General features: G+C 59.9%; 1 protein-coding gene across 17 annotated transcripts in view; it reads right to left on the bottom strand.

The window, feature by feature from the left end:
• Positions 1-498: 498 nt before the first annotated feature.
• CELF5 (CUGBP Elav-like family member 5) overlaps positions 499-20,592 on the bottom strand; it is a 40,254-nt gene continuing 20,160 nt past the window's right edge. For 5 of the 17 annotated variants that reach the window (XM_055124861.1, XM_055124875.1, XM_055124869.1 and 2 more), the window contains 11 exons: positions 18,643-18,694; positions 17,108-17,236; positions 15,382-15,461; positions 13,873-14,019; positions 12,943-13,084; positions 12,235-12,381; positions 11,198-11,260; positions 10,113-10,196; positions 5,679-5,822; positions 3,504-3,735; positions 499-2,286 (listed from right to left, as the gene is read on the bottom strand). In XM_055124861.1, the coding sequence (XP_054980836.1) occupies positions 3,542-3,735; positions 5,679-5,822; positions 10,113-10,196; positions 11,198-11,260; positions 12,235-12,381; positions 12,943-13,084; positions 13,873-14,019; positions 15,382-15,461; positions 17,108-17,236; positions 18,643-18,694 (1,182 nt within the window). In that variant the 3' untranslated portion in view covers positions 499-2,286; positions 3,504-3,541. Of the gene's footprint in view, positions 2,287-3,503; positions 3,736-5,678; positions 5,823-10,112; positions 10,197-11,197; positions 11,261-12,234; positions 12,382-12,942; positions 13,085-13,872; positions 14,020-15,381; positions 15,462-17,107; positions 17,237-18,642; positions 18,695-20,592 lie in introns of those variants that run through there. The other 12 variants (XM_055124862.1, XM_055124871.1, XM_055124873.1 and 9 more) reach the window with 10 other exon arrangements.

Here is a 20,592-nt window from a genome sequence, read left to right as displayed (position 1 = left end):
TCGGGGTGGGGTCGGGGGTTTGCAAGTGGCAAGGGCAGGAAATCACTTGTAGCAGAAATAAAGTACGTCGTACAAATCACGCGGGTCTCGGAGGTGAAGTAGAAAAGTGGTATTTACAGCCAGTAAACATGGGACGGGACGACGCAGGCCCCCGCCGGCCGCTACGCGCCAGGCTGCAGGCGCCCTGGCGTGGGACTGGGGGGCCCGGGGGCGGGGGGGCGCACGCAGGCCCCCCCACTCCCTGCTGGCACACACAGACGCACGGGACACAGGCACACTCCAGAGTGTCTCGGAACAAAGAATCCAAGTCCGGAATAGTGAAATAAGTTGGTTCCAAGTTTTGTGTTTTTTTTTTTTTTTGCTCTGTTTTTTTTTCTTCTTCCTTTTTTTTGTTATTTTTCTTTTCTTTTTTTTTTTTTTGTTTTTGCTTTTTTTTGTTTTTGTTTCTGGGTTGGTCCACACATTTTGGTAGAAACAAAGGGGGTGTTTTAATTTTCCTCTCTCTCTCTCTCTCTCTTTCTTTTTCTTCCCCTCCGCTTGCTATCAAGCGTATGAAATTCCCAGGGGCCTCCCTGAGTAGGAGCCCCGGCCTCTGGGCACCCCAGGGAACTGTATTCTGTGCTTCGGAAGTGCGTGTTCACGGCTCGGGCCACTGTACAGGAGCACCCCAATATTCTCCCTCCCACCCCAACTCGGAAACAACGACAACAACAAAAACATCCATTGGCATTGGACGTCCCCCCCACCCACCCCACCCTGTTTCCCCCCTTCTTTTCTCTTCTTTTGTACCTGTTCAGAAAGACCAAGATAGAAAAAGAAAGGAAGGAAGGAAGGAAGGAAGGAAGGAAGGAAGGAAGGAAGGAGGAAGGAAGGAAGGAGGGAGAAGGAAGGAAGGAGGAAAAGGGAAAGGGAGAGAGAGGGAAAGTGGAAAGGAAGAAAGGAAGGGAGAAAGGAAAGAAAAGAGGGAATGAAGGAAGAAACGAGGGGAAGAAGGAAGGAGAAAGGGAGGGATGGAAGGAGGGAGAGAGGGCAGGAGGGAGAGAAGGGAGGGAGGAAGGAAAGGAAGGAGGAAAGAAAGGAAGGAAGGCAGGAATAAAGGAAGGAAAGAAGGAAGGAAGGAAGGGAGGAAGGAAGGAAGGAAGGAGGAAGGAAGGAAGGCAGGAAGGAGGCAGGCAGGAGGGCGTGAGGGCAGGAGGAGGAAGGCGGGCGGAGCGGGTCGAAGTGGGCGGAGCGGGGCGGGGCTAGGGCGGCGGGGCGGAGCGAGGCTGGGGCGGAGCTAGGGGCGGGCTGGGGGCGGGGCGAGGGCGGGGCGGGGCGGGGTTGCCGAGGTATCTGCTCGAGGAGCGGCGGCCGTGCGCTGAGGTTGTCCCGGAGTGAAGGTCGTGCTCACGGACCGTGATTCCAGGCTGGTGATGCCAGGCAGGGGGAGGCTGCCTGCACTTGGGAGGGGTCCTGGGGTGGGGGCTCCCCCGACCCTGTCCGTGCCCCCCCCGACGGAAAGATAAGGACTATTGGTCACATGAATAAGGCTCTGACGCGAGGGATGGACAAGGGGGCGGGCGGGGCGGAGGGGGGTTCGGAGACTGCAGCAGGGACAGGGACAGGAGCTGGCTGGGCCCGGAGGCGCGGGGCGGGGGGCAGGGGCGGCTGCGGGGGTCGAGGGCCGGGTGTCTGGAGGTTTTGGACTTGGCGATGGGTGTCGGGGCTCTCCAGGGCCCCGGCCTCGTGGGCAGATGGGGGTGTGGGGTGGGGACGCGGGCGGGGGCCCCAGGCCCGGCCAGCCTCGGCCCTTCAAGATCCCTGCCGAGTGACCAGCCCAGGGCCACCTCTCTTGGATCGAAGGAAGTCGGTAAAGTTTGGTCCCATGATTTATACTCAAAAATATATATATACTGTATATAGTTCTCTGTCTCTCTATATATGTATATATATAGGAAAAGTCGCCATTCCTTGTGGGGAGCCCGCCCGCTGGGGCAGGCTGTGTGTGGGGGGGAGGCGCGGGGCGGGAAGGTTCCCTGGAGGGGGCGCTGGACCCCCCCACGCCCAGGGCCCCCCACCCCCACCCCACAGACGAGCCCAGGAACCCCGTCTCCCAGTTCCTGGTGGTGGCTTTGGGGGGTGTTTCACATTTGGGGAAGCAGGGGAAGGTGCGGGGGAGCAGGTCAGGGAGACGGCGGGTGGGGGGGGGAGTGGGGGCGGGGGGCTGGTGTCCAAACTCGGCTTCATTTACAGAAATGTCCAGGGTCGGCGGGAAGCAGAAACCCTCCGGGTGGGGACGCCCCTCACCTGGTGGAGAAGGGTCAGCGTTAGGGGGGCGGTGCCTGGGGGGACACGGGAGCCCGGCGATCTCCCCCACCCCCGCCCCCCGCTGGGCCACACCCCACCCCACACACACATTTGTGCTTCTTCTCTCTGCCCGTCCCCATACCCTGCCCCAGAGCACAGCCAGGAGCACTGTGGGGAGAGCACTCGTTCGATCCCCGGTCCCCCAGAGGGTCCCCCGAGCACTGTCCAGCGTGATTTCTGAGTGCAGAGCCCGGAGTCAGCCCCAGCCTGGGGAGTCTGACCCCCCAACGACAAACAAACAAACAAAACGAAGCGCGCCTGCCCCAGGATGGAGTGTCGGCTGGTGCCGTTTCTGCCTCGTGCACCTGCGATGTACCCCAGGGGGCAGAGAACGGCTCCCCCCCAACAAGCACCAGCCCCTCCCCCCTGTCCTGACCAAGTACCAACACGCCCTCGCCCAGGCTCAGATGGTCCGTAGCAACGGTTTGTGCCCATAGGGAACTGGCACGGCTGGGACCCCCTCAGGACCCCCCAGTGTCCAGCCCCTGGCCCTCAATCTCAGCTGAGTGTTAAAAAAAAACAACCAGTTTGGGGGCGGAGCAATAATACAGCCAGGAGGGCGTTTGCCTGGCACATGGCCAACCGGGGTTCCATCCCCGGCATCCCATAGAGTCCTCCGAGCACCGCCAGGAGTCATTCCTGAGTGCAGAGCCAGGAGTAACTCCTGAGCATCGCTGGGTGTGACCCAAACAAACAAACAAACAAAAAAAGACGAAAGCTCCCAGCTCCCAGATTTATCAGCGCCGTCCTGGCCATCCTGGGTGGAGCGTCTCGGGAGAACTCCTATTCATGCTTCAGAACCTTCTCCAAAATCCCCTCCCCACCTTTCCCATCCTTTCAGTCTCCCAAACCCCTGAGGGCTGACGGTCAGCACTCTGGGCCAAGGATGCGGACTAACGGGAGTGTGTGTGTGTGTGTGTGTGTGTGTGTGTGTGTGTGTGTGTGTGTGTTGGGGGTCCCTGGCCAAGGATGCAGACCAATGTGTGTGTGTATGTTGGGGGGTCCCTGGCCAAGGATGCGGACCAACGGGTGTGTGTGTGTGTGTGTGTGTGTGTGTGTGTGTGTGTGTGTGTTGGGGTCCCTGGCCAAGGATGCAGACCAATGTGTGTGTATGTGTGCGCGCGCGCGCGTGTGCTAGGCGGTCCCTGGAGGCTCACCTGGGCCCAGCCCGCAGCCTCAGGGCGGCTGTGGGGGGTCAGTAGGGGTGTCCCGCGTCTTTGGGACGCTTCAGCTGCACCTTGAGCCTCTTCATGCCGATCTGGAAGCCGTTCATGGCCTGGATGGCCGTCTGCGCGCTGGCCGGGTTGTCAAAACTCACGAAGCCTGCAGAGACCGGGGTGGGGCCGCGGAGGTGGGCAGGGTGGTCGTCCTCTGAGCTCCGGCCGGCTCCTGGGGGTGGGGGGGTGTGCTCGCACGAGCAGATCGGCCCGGCCCCTGGGGGAGACGCCCTGTGGCCACGGCTCCGCACGGTGAGGGGGGGGCGCCTCGCCCCCGGGGTTCCCTGGCTCCCTTCCCCGCCTGGCTCCGCCTTGTGCCAGCCTGGTCCCTCGAGCAGGTCCTCGAGCTGGTCCTGCTCAGATTCCTTCCCCGCCTCCCACCTCCCCCACTTCCTGCCTGGCACCTAGGGGTGAGGAGGCGGGATGGGTGGGTGGGGGCAGGGGATCTTGCTGCTCTCCTGAGCCCATGGAGAAGTGGGGGTGGGAGGTGGGGGGGAGGTTATTCATTTTTCTTCCTGGGTCACATCTGGTGATGCTCAGGGCTGACTCCCAACTCCACCCTCTGGGAGCCATATGGGAGGCCGGGGGTGGAACCCACACTGGCCGCAGGCAAGGCCAGTGCCCTCCCCGCTGTGCTCTCTCTGGCCTTACAAGGGGTGGATTTAGAGAAAGGGGTGGTGTGAAGTCTAAGACTCCCCCTATATTGGCCTTCACTATAGATGAGGAAACTGAGGCACAGTGTGCCCCCCCCTTACAATGGCTGTTTCCTTCTGGCCCTGGGTGGCCTGGCTGTCCCTCCCTCCCTGCCCCTCTTCTCTGTTCCCCCTGCTCCAGCCCCATGAGGTCTTCCTCACTATTTTCTGCCATCTCCTGCCCCAGGGCCTTTGAACAGGCTCTGGCTTCCTTCCCAAAGCTCTTCCCTCCAGTTTCTCAAAACTGGTTTCATCTTCTCCCTCTCCTCATCTCTCTCCATGCTCTCTCCACCCTCCAAACCATGCATGCCTCCTGCTCCTGTCTCCTCCCTGTGCTCCCGATGGGGCCCTTGCTGACTTGCCGTGGACATCTGCCAGAGGCCCATCACAATGAAATTTTTCCAAGTTCATGTCTGTGACAGCACCTGCCACACTTCTGGGGAGGATGAACACAGCTGGACACAGCTGGACACAGCGCACTGCCATCAGCAGAGAGACTCCCGACAGGGGCAAAGCCGACCTATGCTCTCCCCAGGGCAGCCCGCAACCTACCGTCAACCTGCACAGGGCCCATTTGCTGAGGGCGGGTGGGGGATGGGTAGATTGAGGGATGGATGGAGGGTGGATGGATGGGTAGGTGGGTAGTGGATAGATGGATGGGGGGGTGGAAGGGTGGGTGGATGGGTGGGTGGATGGATGGGTGGATGGGTGGGTGGGTGGATGGATGGGTAGATGGATGGGTAGATGGATGGGTGGATGGGTGGATAGGTGGGTGGGTGGGTAGATGGATGGGTGGGTGGGTGGGTAGATCGTGAATGGGTGGGTGGGTGGGTGGGTGGGTGGATGGGTAGGTAGATGGGTGGGTGGATGGGTGGGTGGATGGGTGGGTGGGTAGGTGGATGGGTGGGTGGATGGATGGACGGGTTGATGGGTGGATGGGTGGGTGGATGGGTGGGTGGGTGGATGGATGGATGGGTGGGTGGGTAGATGGGTGGGTGGGTAGATGGATGGGTGGGTGGGTAGATGGGTGGATGGGTGGGTGGATGGGTGGGTGGGTACATGGGTGAATGGGTGGGTGGGTGGGTGGATGGGTGGGTGGATGGGTGGGTAGGTAGGTAGGTGGGTGGGTGGGTGAATGGGTGGGTGGGTAGATGGGTGGATGGGTGGGTGGATGGGTGGTTGGGTGGGTGGGTGGTTGGGTGGGTTGGCCAGGTGAGTGGATGGGCAGTTGGAGAGATAGATGGAAAGACGGGAAAACAGATGAATAAATGGGCGCATCGAGGCGTGGATGGATCAGACAAATGAGCAGGCGCGTAGAAGGGGGGACCCAGTGGCCGGAGGGACACGTGTGTAGGTGGCTGAGTGAACGGAAGCAAGACAGGGCCTTCCTGGCCCCGGGCGGGGCGTCCCGGCGGGTACTCACCAAAACACTTGCTCTGGTTGGTGGCTCGGTCCATGAACACCTTGGAGGAGATGATGTTGCCGAAGGGCAGGAACATCTGCGTCAGCTCCGTGTCTCCAAACTCCTGAGGGAGGTGGTAGATAAACAGGTTACAGCCCTCGGGACCTGCAGGTGGGGAGAGAGAGACGTGAAGCCCCCAGGGAGGGGAGGTGGACCCCGGGGGAGGGATGCGGGCCCAGCCGGTCCTGGGGGGCGCCCGGGAAGAAGGGGTGTGGGGAAGGAGGAGTGGGGAGGGGAGTGGCAAGACTCGAACCCCGATCAGTGGCCCTTGGGCCCCACACGGTCCCCGCCCCAGATCCAGATGATCCTCTTGCCCCCCAACAGACCCCCCCAGAGAACACCCCAGCCCCGGGAAACCCCTGAACCTCACTCGGGGTTCCCTGGTGTGTCAGGTGCCCAGAACCCCCGTTCCACGGTTGTGATCATTCTGCACAGCGCTAAGAGTGAACTTTCCATTTCTGAGAAGCCTCAAAACCATCGGGAAAAGTGAGACGCGGAGGGACTGGAGCCACAGGACAGCGGGGAGGGGACTGGCCTTGCACGCGGCCAACCCAGGTTCGACCCCCCCACCCCCGGCATCCCAGAGGGTCCCCTAAGCACCACCAAGAGTGACCCCTGAGTGCAGTCAGGAGTAAACCCTGAACATTGCTGGGCGTGGCCCCAAAACAAAAATAAATAATTAAAAAGACCAAAACGAGACATTTCTCTGGCTCCACCCCCTGCCCCCCAATATGCAGTGAGTTTTCAAAACCTTGGATAGTTCCCCACCCCTGGAATAATCCACACTCAGACGATGCAAAAATAAAATCAAGGGCTGGGGCAATAGTACGGCGGGAAGGGTGTTTGCCTTGCATGCGACCGACTCGGGTTCAATCCCTAGCATCTCATGTCGTTCCCCGAGCACTGCCAGGAGTGATTCCTGAGGGGCTGGAGTGATATAGCACAGCAGGTAGGGCATTTGCAGCTGACCTGGGTTCGATTCCCAGCATCCCATATGGTCATTCAAGCACTGCCAGGAGTAATTCCTGAGTGCACAGCCAGGAGTAACCCCTGAACTCCGCTAGATGTGACCCAAAAAGCCAATAAATAAATAAATAAATAAAATTTAAAAAAGAAAATCAAGGGCACTATTAGGATGATTCTCCATTCCTAAATTCCAGACCTCCGAAGCTGATTCTTGTGTGTGTGTGTGTGTGTGTGTGTGTGAGAGAGAGAGAGAGAGAGAGAGAGAGAGAGAGAGAGAGAGAGAGAGAGAGAGAGAGAGAGAGGAGAGAGAGAGAGACAGGGAAGAAGGGCTTGGGGAACCCTAGGAGATTAGGAGATGCTGGGGATTGAACCCAAGTCGGCTATGTGCAGGGCAGACGCCCTCCCTACCCACTGTGCTATCCCTCTCCAGCCCCTCCAGCTGCTCCTCCCCCCAAACCCAGGAATTTTTTGTGTGTTTTTGTTTTGTGGCCACACCCAACAGTGCTGAAAGCTCAGTCCAGGCTTTGTGCTCAGGGGCCACTCCTGCACACGGTGTGGCAGGAAGGGAATTCGAGTCAGCCATGCGCCAGGCAAATGCTCTACCTACTGTTTCTCTAGTGGAAACAGGTTTTTGTGGTTTTCATTTGTTTGTTTTGGGGTTACACCTGGCCATGCTGGCTCTGCACTCTGGCATCACTCCTGGCAGTACTGGGGGACCCTATGGGATGCCAGGGATCAAACCCGGGTCAGCCGTGTGCAAGGCCAGCATCCTAACTGCTGTCCCATTGCTGCAGCCCAGCTGACCTTTAACATAGTCCCTCCCCAGGTCCTTCCCACAGCGCGGCTACCATAAAGACATACACAGCAGCAACGTGCGGAAACCCAGAGCCAGCAACTATCCAAGACCATCCCTTCGCGTCTGTCTGACTGGGACCGTCTCCTTATGTTCGTGGCTTTTATATCCGCTCGGAGACGGGGCCAGGGAGACAGTGCCAGGGTTTCAAGCTCCTGGCCTGTACCCCACTTATCGGCCCAGAGCCCCGCCAGGAGTCACTGCCGAGCACAGAAGCAGGAGCAGCCCGATCTTCAAAAACCAAAAGAAAAAAAAACCCATAAAATTCCCAGAGTGATCCAGTGTGCCTTTCGCGTGCGCTATCTCCTTGCTCCCCCCCCCCGTGACTGCAGGAAGCTGCACCCGCCACGGTCCTGAGTGACTGACGGCGGGAGGGCTCGTGCCTTGCACGCAGCCAATCTGGCTGTGACCCCCGGCATCCCATAGGGTCCTCTGAGCACTTCCAGGAGAAATTCGTTGTTTTTGGCCATCCTTGGTGATGCTCGGGGCTGACTCCTGGCTCTGTGCTCAGGGATCACTCCTGGTGGTGCTTGGGGGACCCTATGGGATGCTGGGGATTTAATCCAGGCCGGCTGTGTGTGACGCACGTGCTCTCCCGCTGTGCGATGGCTCTGGTTCCAAGGCTGATTTCTGAGGGCAGAGCCAGAAGTAACTCCTGAATACCACCGGGTGTGGGTGGGTCCTTCCGCCCAAAAAAACCCAAAAACCACATTCCTGATCCAAACCTCATAAGGCATCAACCAACGCACCCTTCACACACATTCACACACATTCACACACACTCACACACTCAAACACGCTTGCACGCACATTTACACACAGACACATATTCGCACACACACATTCACACACTGATACACACACTCAGACTCACACCCACACACATACTCGCACTGTCACACACACACTCGCACACCTTGAACATCTGCCAAAGTTCTCAGTTCTCTAAATGTGTTAGGAACTTGGCCCCAAGCTGGAGAGACCCGGTAAGGCACTTACTAGGTTCAATCCCCGGCACCCCATGGGGTCCGTGAGCCCCACCAGGAGTGACCCTTAAGCACAGAGCCAGGAGTCAGCCCTGAGCACTGCTGGGCGTGACCCAGGACACACAAACATGAAGAGAAGTTATCCCTGTGTTTCATCTCTCCCATCTATCTGATGTCAAATATTTCCTTTCACTCACTGGAGCCCTTCCACAGACCCTTTCACCGGCAAATTTCAGGTCTCAAGACTTGAAAATTCTCGGTCTCTTCTAGCATTCGTGCCTTTTTTTCTCGTTATTTTTTGGTGTGTGTGTGGGCAGCAGTGCTTAAGAGTATGGCTAGGTGGGGCTGGAGAGATAGCAGTGCTAGGTGGGGCTGGAGAGATAGCACAGCAGGGAGAGCATGCGCTGACCTGGGTTTGATTCCCAGCATCCCATAGGGTCCCCTGAGCACCTCCAGGAGTCATTCCTGAGTGCAGAGCCAGGAGGAGGTAACCCCTCCATTGCCAGGTATGACCCAAAAAGAAAAAATAAATAAATAAAATAAATTTAAAAAAAGAGTCTGGCTAGGTACTCGGGGGGGGGGCATGATGCGGGGGCTCAAACCCCAGGCCCCACTTGCAAACCCTGTGATCAGTCCTGGGAGCGATTTGCCCAGTCCAAGTTTACGTGTTTCTTTGGTCTTCTGTTTTGGTTTGGGGGTCACCCCGGCAGCTCTCTGGCCTTACTCCTGGCTCTGTGCTCAGGGATCACCTCTGGCTGTGATCAGGTCCAACCCAGGTCCACCTCCAGGAGCTGTCAGGTTCTGCCAAGTGTTGAACTTGTCACTTCAGTGGAATTCACTCTCCTCTCCCTCCCCCACCCAGCCGGGGTCGAGGGGGTGCTGGGTGACAACCACCCAGGTTCCAGCCTTTTCAGAGGCTCCTCCGTGGCCCCCGCTGCACAGGTGCACGTGTGGCGGGGCGGCTCACGTGATCTAAGACCCCAGCGGGCCGGGAGCTGCAGGAGCTAGAACAGTCATGGGCTGACCGCCTTTGACGTGGGCCACAGCGCCCCCTGGAGGCCACATCCGCCGGCGCAGATGCCTCGGAGCAGGTCAGGAACAGCTAAGCCTGATTCCCAGCGCTGCGAGGGGCGGAAACAGGCTCGGAGCAGCGAGGCGCCACCCTCAGCGGGGCAGATGTGAAGGCTGGCTGTCCGACTCCAGGACCGCACAGCCTCGAATGCTACATCGGATGCCTTGGCCTCTGTTTACCTGGGTTACCTCCCCCCCCAGCCCTCCCCATCCCCCCTCCCCCATCACACAGCCCCCAACCCCCAGTCTCAAGAACAAGTTTCTCTCCGCAAATCCTGAGGCTCCATCAGTTTTGCACTTCCTACCGGTTCGAAATGAGCACTTTCCGGGGAGAAGGAAAATGAGACTCATCAGAGAGGAAGATTCAGCTCCTGGGGGCCTCCCGCCCCGCCAAAACCCAGGAAGAAAGGACAGCGCCAGGGCACGAAGCAGGGGCTCCCGGGCTCCCCAAATCCTTGAGGTGGAAGGGGCGGTCAGGAGGGCGGGGCTGGCGCCCAGGGGAGGTTGCTGCCCCCTCACCTTCTCGCTGCTGCTGCTGCAGGAGGGGCGGCGGCTGGGGGACGCTGTGCGCGATGGGCGTGATGGCCGCAGTGGGGTACATGGCTGCGAAGACCAGGAGCGAAACACAGGGCGGAGGATGCATGAGGGGGGCGAGGCAGAACGAGCCCTGCGCAGTGGGCCGCGGGGGGCGGGGCCACGGTAGAGGAGGGGCCAGGACCGGGTCTAAAAAGGAGGGGGCGTGTCCACTGTGGTGGGCGGGGCCAGGGAGGAGTCAAAGTGATACAGGTGTGGGCGGGACCAGAATTTGGAGGCGGAGCCACAACAAAGGGGGCGTGTTCACTCTGGTGGGCGGGGCCAGGGAGGAGTCAAAGTGGTAGCAGTATGGGCGGGACCAGAATTTATGGGCGGAGCCATAACAGAGGATGTGGTCAAGGTGGTGGGCGTGGCATAAATGAGTTGAGGGGCTGAGTCAGCGGGGCAGAGCTTGCAAGGGTGGCGGTATGGGGGTGGGGCAAGAGTCATCAATAAGACGTGGCCACCACAGAAGGGGGGTTCTAAGGGCCCGGGCAAAGTAGCAAATTGTGGGTGAGGCCAGAAGAGAAGGGGCAGGGTCACTTTGTAAGGCAGGGATATGACCAAGTTTAGATCTTGGAGGTGCATAGCAAAAGAAGGAGGAGGGCCTGAAGGCAGGGTCAAGGAGACAACGAAAGAAAAGTGGGGGTAAGCGTTAAGAGGGTGGTACAAGGACGCCTTAGGAAAGAGAGCCAAAGAAACGGAAGTGGGCCATCACAGAGATATGGCCAGAATCCAGCAGACGTGGAGTGGATCCACAGGGCTGAAAGCTGGGGGAAGGGACGTGTCAAGAGGCTAGACTGGGTCAAGGCCACAAGAGGCAGGTGAGGGTATCCCCTGGGGAGGAGGAGCCAGATCAGGGAGTGGTGGGGGAGTTGCATGGCTAGAGAAGGGAGATGATTGGACAGAGTGGCAGGGGCGGGCAAGGCTAGGGAAGGGAGATGATTGGACAGCGTGGGTTGGGGCAGGGCTAGGGAAAAAATGATTGGCTAGAGCGTGGGGGGCGGGGCATAAACGGGCTGTCTTCCTACCTGTGTACTGCTGAACTCCGGAGAAGGCAGGGTGGAGGGTCTCAGCCACCGTAGGGCTCTGAGCTGCGAGGCAGATGGAAAGACTTGAGTGGGGTGGGGGCAGCAAAAGTCTTCCATTCATTGCAGCCCCCAAATCATTAAGAGTTAGGAGGACAACAAACAACAGACGTCCACCCCAATGTTACCTGTGCTCTAATGCCCCACCCCATGTTACAGGTGAGGAAACCGGGGCTCAGACAGGTGAAGGGCCCGGAACAGAGTCATTCTGATACGAGAGGAATGGAAATATCGAAATCCTGGCTTTTGTGACTTCCAAGAGGTTGTCAACCGCCCCCTTACAGCTCCCCTTCATTTCGCGGACCCTCCCCAGGCTGCCTGGCCTCAGCCCCACGTCATCACCCACCCCCCAATCTTTCCACTTTTTCCCGCCCCACACCGTGCAGCCAAAGACCTTCCACTCAGGAGGAAGAGCTGGTCAGTGCCCCGGGGAAATTCAGCCAAAAGATTCTGCTCCAATGGAGAAAGGTGGCGAGAGGGTGAGGTGGTGGGGTGGGTATGTTTTATGGGGTCATTTAGCAAGAACTTAGGAGAGGAAAGAGATTCTGTGAAAGAAAATGCTGTGCGCATGTGCGTAGGGTGCTTACGTGGCTGACCGGGGTTTGATCTCCAGCATCCCCGGAGAGATACCTGGGCACACAGCAGTAAGCCCTGAGCACTGCTGGGTATGGCCCAAAAATTGAAAGAGGAGGGAAAAAAGAGAAAAAGAATTGGGGTGGGGCAGTTTCCCCTCTTTAACAGTGGACACAGTGCAGTACTCATGACAGGATTCACGGGGTAAGTCACATTTCTCAGACTGACTCTGAATCCGGAAACGTCAGTCACACAAACTCCCCACCTCCTCTCTGTTCCAGTGCACAAGGTCACCACCGCCCCGGCCCCCGGCCCCGGCCCTACTGCCTGTCTGTGCCTCCCGCTACTTGTCACTGACCCAGAGACCGCACCCTGCCCCGCTCCCGGTATAGGACTAGCCGAGTTACCTGGGTAGGGCACGAGGCCATTGGCATAGACGGTCTCAAGGGCGGGGTGACCGCCAGGAAACGGCATCACCCCCGCGAAACCATTGGGAATGGGGGCCACGAGGCCGGGCACAGCAGCAGTGCCAAGCAGCGGCGGTGAGTGCAATCCTGTGGGGCGGAAGGGTGTACTGGGTGTCCGGTTGTGCCCTGGACAGCCCTGGCCCACTTCAGTGGGCCTTAGACTGCCCCAGAATTACCCCCTCCCCACCCGAGCACTGCGCTGACCAAGCTCCTGCCCAAGCACGGACCCGGCCACAGCACAGCTCTGGCCACGCCCTTTCATGACCATGCCCACCACAGCATCGCCCGGGCCACGCCCTTTCATGACCACGCCCACCACAGCACTGCCCTGGACACGCCCTTTCACGACCACGCCCACCACAGCATTGCTCTGGCCACAACCATGCCCTAGCACCGTCCCAGTCCCATCGTAGCACTGCCCTAGGATGCTGCCGCTCTAGCACGGCAGCTGGCATTTTTTCACCCTAATACCGCCCCCACCCCATCCCCACCCTAGCACTGCCCCCGGCCCCGCCCCACTCAGTTGGCTCCAGGACCACCTGTGGCATTGCCTTCCCCTTGCCCTGGCCACTGTTCTCCGCACCCTTCTCCACGCCCTCCCACAGCACATCCCTGGCCCCTCCGCAGCCCCCCGCCCCCGTTTCTCACCAGAGGTGGGGGCGATAGGCGTGGCAGGCAGCCCGTTAAGGCTGACGGCACCAATCTGCTGGATGTGGCAAGGTGAGAAGGCCACGCCAGGGCTCAGGTAGCTGCCCGAGGTGGACAGGACAGTTGTCTGCTGCTGCATGAGCTGGGGGCGGAGAGGGGGGCGCTTGGAATGCTGTGGGGTGGCACCCCCGATTATGGCTCACAAGAGGGGGAGGCTGGGGTGTGGGTTCTGTCTTGACTCAGCTGGGATCAGGGCTCCGCTGAGCATCTGGGCTGGATCTGGGATCGGCCAGCGGCCAGCGCTGGACCGGGAAGGCCCCAGCAGAACTGGAGCTAATCTAATTCGAGGTACCACCCGATCTGGGGTGCCACCCAAGGGCGGGTCTTCCTTTTAGCGTGCATTTGAGCCTGGCTCTGGGATTCCACCTGGGCAAACCTCCTTTCGCGGCTGAGCCTGGGATCCCGTCAGAGCTGGGGTGCAGCTTGGGCTGAGAGCTTAGGACAGGGTTCAAGAATAAGCCTTGTGGGTGGGGCTAGAGCGATAGCACAGCAGGGAGGGCATTTGCCTTGCACGCGGCCAACCCGGGTTCGATTCCCAGCATCCCATAGGGTCCCCCGAGCATCGCCAGGAGTTAATTCCTGAGTGCAGAGCCAGGAGTAACCCCTGTGCATCGCCGGGTGTGACCCAAAAAGAGAAAAAAAAAAAAAAGAAAGAAAGAAAAGAATAAGCCTTGTTTGGGATAAGGCGCGCAGAAGCGGAGGAGCCTGATTCAGTCAAGAACTGGGGGAGGCAGCAGACGGGTGGCGAGGAAGTGGGAGGGCACACTGCCCCGGCCACACCCCGCCCCGCCCACGCCCTAGCACAGCCCCTGCCATAGCATAGTAAGGGGTGTCGGGAGCTCAGCGGGGGCACATGTTGCGGTCACTCACAGCCTGGGCGTAGGCACTGTAGGGGCTGAAGGGCAGGGTGAGAGACGGGGTCAGGATGCCCAGCTGTCCCACCATCTGCTGCATGCGTCTCAGCGTCCGCTCCTTGTCCGTGTCCGCAAACTTGACCACCAGACTGGACGAGGCGCCCTGTAGGGGGCGGCAGAGAGGCAGGGAGAGGAGGAGGGAGGGAGCCAGACTCTGGAGTCCCCGCCCCCACACCAACCATCCCACGGGGCAGCCGGGCCTCCCGGGTGAGGGGCAGGTGCTGGCAGCTGTCACCCCAGCTACACACTTGGGTTTTGTGTCCCGAGGTGAGTCGTCGGGGCCAGTCGGGGACCCTCAGCTGTCACCCACACCTGAGAGAGACTCAGGGTGTCATTTCCCGGAAGGGTCCTCCCTGGGGGGGCTTGGAACCCGGGTTGCCTGATCCTGCTATGGATGGTGCCCCACGTCCCAGGGACCAGGCCGGGTGTCTCGGAGCCCCGAGTGCAAGGACAGGGTGCAAGCAAAGGGCTCTGGGACACACCCCGTGAATCACACCCAATTTCTGGGTTCTAGGAGGTCCAGAGAGGAGTGGGTGCTGGCTCCGAGTGCAGCTGAGCTCCCTGGGACTCACCCCCACACCTGGGGGCCTCCCCGCAGCCCCACAACCTCCAGGTCTGTCCCCGAACACCCACCATGTGGGTGCGTCCCACCCTCCTTCCTACCTGCCCCCAGCACATCCCCGTCCATGTCAGCAAAGCCGATGGATGCTCCCCTCGACTGAGCATGCGCATACCTGCACACTCACACACACTCCACACTCACTGTGTATGTCCACACATATGCACGTTCCCACTCATCATGTATGTCCACATGCACATACACATATGCACATCCCACACTCACCATGCATGTCCACACATATGCATATACACACAGTCCCACACTCAACATGCCTGTCCACACACATGCACACACCTACACACTACACATTCATCATCTTCCCACACTCACAATGTACCTCCAGATACACTCATGCACATCCCCACACCCTCACACCCATGCACACACATTCTCACGCCACGCATGACCACTCTGAGACAGACATGCACATTCACACTCACATCCCATTCGCACACTCCGTACACCCACACTTACAGACATCAACACACACTCCCAAACATACAGTACACGTCCATACAGGCACCCACTTATACGTGCACAGGTACACACTCACATTCAGACATGCACAGACACAACACAGGTGTGTGACTACGCAACCACACAATCACATGTGCGCCACCAGTCCCACACACTGGGACACACTCACTCATCACGCACACCCGTGCAGTCCCACACAACAGCCTGGAACAGGCCCTGTCACACGTGTGCACACTCGCAGTAACACCACCTGTGGAGTGGTTTCACCTGGCCCCTCTCTGAGAAGTGCTGGGGGCTCCCACACCTGAGACAGGAAGTGTGGGTCCCCCCCCCTTCCCCACACCCCTGCACGGTCCAGTTACTCACCGGCATGGTTTGGCTGCCGTGCAGGGCGTGGATGGCCGCTTGGGCCTCCGTGTGGGATGAGAATTTCACGAAAGCACAGCCTGCCCCAAGAGAGCCAGAAGGGAAGCGGGGTCAGTCTTTGGGGCAGGGAGGAGCCTCGTGGTGGCCCTGCCTGGGTGGACAGCGTCAGACACGGGCAGCCAGGAAGCCAGACACGAGGACAGGAGACTCCGTCAGTGCAGTGTGCAGAGACAGCGGGGCCACGTGGGGCCGGGCCGCAAGACAAGCGTGGGTGGTCAGCCTGGAGGCGGGCATGCCCCCCTGGGAGAGCCGGCCAGAGAGCTGCTGGCCACTCAAGCAGAGGGGAAGCGCCAGGCAGAGCTGGGCAGGGTCCTGCTGGGAGGAACAGGCCAAGAGCGCAGACTTCGAGAACCCCCACCCCGAGACCAGGCGTCGACACCGGAGTCGCAGAGTTAAAGACGGCGCCCTCAGACGTGGCTGGGGGCACTCGCGGGCCGACATTCTCCCAGGTCCGGAAGCAAGGTCCAGGGGGCTGGGGCCGCTGGTGATGTGAGGTGAAGCCAGGGGGTCAGGGACATCCAGCCTGTGGCATGGCAGGATCAGCAGACAGACCACCCGAGACCACCAGACACAGGCAGATGGAGACAGTCATACGGCAAGAGTCCCGGCAGGCAGAAAGCTAGGGAGAGGCTGGGCACATGTGGGGGCGTGGGGGTGAGGGGGAGGGCGGCAAGGCGCTGGAATTGCAGGGGGGCGGGCGGTGTTGCACGCACAATCCTTTGAACACACAAAAGCACATGGGTGTCGGCTTTCCAAGGGGGCCTTTTATGATCTGGATCGAGATGCGAGATCAGAGAGCCTGGCAAGTTCATGGCCAGGAACCGTGGGATCAAACCAGTCCTTGAGAGGAAAAGTGGCCAAGGCAGAGACAGGCAAACCGAGAGGGGTCGCACGGATGAACCCAAACAGGTGCAACCAGGTAGAGACAGACCGGCAGCGCCCTGCTGACCCAGGGGCACACTCGGGCAGAGAGACAGAGAGACGAAGGCGGAGGGACTTTCAACCCGAGGCACAGACGTCATGAGGGCAGGTCAGCCGACAATTATCCCGAGACAGTCCAGCCACAGAGGGCCACTGGGGAAGGTGGGATCAGACAGACAGCCCCATGGACGGAATCCGGTAGAGACATGTGGATAGGTGGGTCGAGGTGCAAGCAGTCTCTGCCAGCCCCATTTCCGGACCCCCACTTCCGGCCACTGATCCCAATTCCACCAGCCCCACCCCTACGTCCTGGACCCTGCCCACCAGGCACAAATCCCACCCCCAGCATCCTGAGGCTCCTCATGCACCAGCCTGCCCCCTGCTTCCTTGGCCCTCAACCACACCCCCTACAGCCTATACCCTCCCTCTTTGTACATGGCCACACCATCCCTGTGTCCTAGACTCCATCATTCATACATAAGCCCTGTCCCTGTACCCTAGGTCCCGCCCCACACTTAAGTCCTGCTTTGCATCTGAGACCCCGCCCCTCACATGCAAGCCCTGTTTTGCATCTTATTCTCCGCCCACACACAAGCCCTGCTTTGCATTCTAGGCTCCGCCTCTCATAAGCTCCGCCTTGCACCTTGGGCCACACCCCTATAGGCATAGGCCCGCCTTGAATCGTAGGCCCCGCCCTTCACACACATGCCCCGCCCCCAGGTCCCGCAGCTGGAGCTCTTCTTACCTTTGCTGCTGCCGTCGGGCCCCCGGAGCACCGTGCACTCGTCGATGACCCCGAAGGGCTGGAACAGCCGCAGCACGTCCTCCTCCGACTGCTGCTTGTTTAGCATCCCCACAAACAGCTTCCGGTCCCCTGTGGGTGGAGACTCCCCCTCAGCCAAGTCCCTGGCCCCGGGAAATTCAGGAGGCAGCAGGGACACCATGGGCTCTGGTGGGTCCCGTGGGGCCAGGCGAGAGGACACGGCCACGAGCGTCCGGAACGGCTCCACCTTGGTGCCTCTCGGTCCCTGTGGGCTTCCGCTCCCACTCTGGGGACCAGCGCCATCTCTGGCTAACGCGCACCCCCAAAATGTCACCGAGGACCAGGGTGAAGGACCACCTGGCCTGACTATCCAACATCTGGATTTTTCCAGATATGGGGCGTGGCCCCTAGCTGTCCCTAGGCCTCCCAGGCATCCTGCGTGAGTGCAGCCGGCCGGGTGCCCTCGGGGCCTGGGTCCCCATCTACCTGCTGGCTGGGGGGCTGGAGGTGTGGAACAGTGCTCAAGCCTAAGGCCAGGGTCCAGGTGGAAACGGAGTCTCCCGAATGTGGGTGCCAGAAACCTGACCCCTTCGGTAACTGTGCTCTCATGGGAACGAATGTGGCAGCTCCATCTCCCAGGGATGCAGAGCGGGTTACTATGGAAACCTGTTCTCTGGCAGCTGTCACTCATGGGGGTGGCAGGGAAGGAGAGTCAGAAGAGAAGAAGTGCAGAGAGAGAGAGAGAGAGAGAGAGAGAGAGAGAGAGAGCAGCCCCTCGAATCCTTGGCAGCCAAGTTAAAGTATGAGAGAGCTCCCAAGAAAGATGGGTATTATTGAGCTCCTACACATACAGAGAGGCCCTAATCTCCATGCCCTTTTACCCCCACAAGGCTGGCTCCTCTCCCTCAGCCCCCCAACTCCATATGAGATGGGGAAGGGCTGCAAGACCCTCAAGGATGAGTGCTTTGGGATCCCACCAGGGGCAGCCACGCCTCCCCCTGCCATGCCCACCCCCGCTCCCTGCTCCAGCCCTGCACATACACCAGACCTGTAGTCTCACACCCCATGCCTGTGGGAAACAGCCAAACACACACATGCTCTGGCGTGTGAGCCCATGCACAGATGTATATTGGGAGCCCCTTTCCCACACCAACTGCAGGAACACGCATGCACGCACACACACACACACAGGGAGCCCAGGTATGCATGCTCACATGCACACGTGCATTTACCCAGACAAGCATCATGCACCCTGCAGTCCTGCAGGAGCCCCAGGGTCTGTAGACCCGCAGACCCCCCCATCCTGGACGCCTGCCCCACCCCAGCCAGGGGGCTCCACCTGGCTATTAGGGATGTCCTGTTGCGTGGGGGGGCGGGGGAAGGGATCCACCTCAGGCCCGCTGATCTGTCCTCCTTGGGGTGAAGCAGGGGAAGGAATCCCCTTCTCCCCCCGCCCTCCCCCCCCCACTGCTCCTTTGCCATGTGCCCCAGCCTGGCAGCTATGGAGAGATGACAACTACCTCCACGGCTTTCGCTGTCCGCAGGCTTCACCTGGATTGGCCGCGCCATCTGCGGAGAGAGGGAGGGCGGGGGAGGTCAGCAGCGGACATCGTTGCTAGGTGCCTCAGCTCAGGTGCTGTCCACTTCCTCTGCCTCCTGGACCCCCTGGCACTACTGAACACCCCGTCAAGCCAAACTCGGATGGTTTTGCTCAGGCTATCCGGCAAACTCCTACGTTACCTGCAAAACCAAATCCCAAGAGCCCCCTTGACCTCCCCTTGCCTCTCTCGTGTGGCAGCAGGCACACGAAACTTCTCTCGGTCCCTGTATGTGACATGACCTGGTGAGTCCTCTCTCCTCACCTCCTTGAGCCAAAGGCAGGAGCTACTGTGGGCATCTGAGAACAGCCTAGGTGGATGGGGGCAGGTCGGGGTGGCCTTCGCTATTCCACTGGTCTGAGGAGAGACTAGCCTAGGGCAGGGTCTCCAGAGAACTCCTACACATCCTTTAAATCCCATGAAGAAGTTCCCATGCAGGCAGTCTGCTAACAGTGCCTGTTTGCTCCATACACACACACACACACACACACACACACACACGCACGCACACACACATACACACACACACATGCGCACACACAAGGCAGGGCATGGGTAAGAATCCGCAGCAGCTGAAGTGAGTGGCCCAAATGGAAGTTGTCCGAGCCCAGCGGCCTTGAAGGAGGCCCTGGCTGTGGGACAAGTCCCCTCCCCATGCCCACACCCTCAGAGTCCCCGTGTGTCCAGAAGACGCTTGATAATGGCTGCAATGCCAGGTGGAGAGTCATGCTCTGGGCCTCGTTTCCAAGACGCCAACATCCCAGCTCAGACGGGTCCAGAGCTCCAACACACACACACAGGGGCCCTAGCCACCATGCCCCCCGCCCTGCCCCCAGCTCCCATCAGGTCAGAGATTCTGCGTAGACTAGGGGCAGTGAGTCCAAGCAACGTGGCTTACTAGGCTCCACATGCCGAGATCTGTCTGCCCATTTTTTTTTCTTTTCCTTTTTGGGTCACACCCGGCGATGCACAGGGGTGACTCCTGGCTCTGCACTCAGGAAGTGCTCCTGGAGGTGCTCAGGGGACCCTACGGGATGCTGGGAATTGAACCCAGGTCAGCCGCGTGCAAGGCAAACGCCCTCCCCACTGTGCTATCGCTCCGGCCCCTTGTCCACCCATTCTTTTGAGTCCGATAACCGTGGGTCCCCTGGAGTCTTCTTGCTCTGACCACTCTCATCTTTGATGTGAGGGTGCCCTTTCCTGGTCAGAGGTCCCTCGCGAGTGGGGGCTTCCCCTGAACCCCCAGCCTGAGCTTTCCACTTCCAAGCCCCCTGCCCCTCCCCCACCCCACTTCCTGAGTGCTAGCTTGGTGACATTTGGGTGTGCCAGGCCCAGGGGCCCAATCTCCCCAGTAATGGTCTGCCTTTGCCCCCCAGCCCCTCTGCTGTCCACCAACTCTTAGAGGGACCCCCACCCCCACCTGGGAAAAGGAGCGACCGACTCTCCCTTCCCCCTGTCCCCCTCCACCTGACTACCACACTCCTCCAGCCAGACCACAACCAGATGGGACCAGTTTTGAGGTAAAAGTGGGGGGCGGCATTGGTTGGGAAGTAGAGAGGGGGGTGGGGGGAGGGGGCACCTGCACTCCAGCCCCCGCCCCGGCCCTCACCTCCTCCCCCTCCCAGCACCTTGGGCATAGAGGATGGGGTTGCCATGGCAACGCTGATTCACCACACGGAAGCCGCCAATTGTTGTTGCCATGGAAACCGCCTCTTAGGGGCGAGCCCAGCTTCTGCCTCGCACAAAAGAGATATTTAAATATAATTTTCTCGAGATAGATGAGCTCAGGGAGGGAGGGGGGACCTGGCCCCCACCAGCGTGCCCTCCTCCCCCCCCAGCCCCATTCTGAGGGGTGCTGCGAGGAGGGGA

Source organism: Sorex araneus, chromosome 2, assembly GCF_027595985.1.
Source record: "Sorex araneus isolate mSorAra2 chromosome 2, mSorAra2.pri, whole genome shotgun sequence".
Classification (NCBI taxonomy): Eukaryota; Metazoa; Chordata; class Mammalia; order Eulipotyphla; family Soricidae; genus Sorex; species Sorex araneus.
Note: the sequence above shows the minus strand (reverse complement) of the source record. Positions and strands in the feature narration are given on the sequence as shown.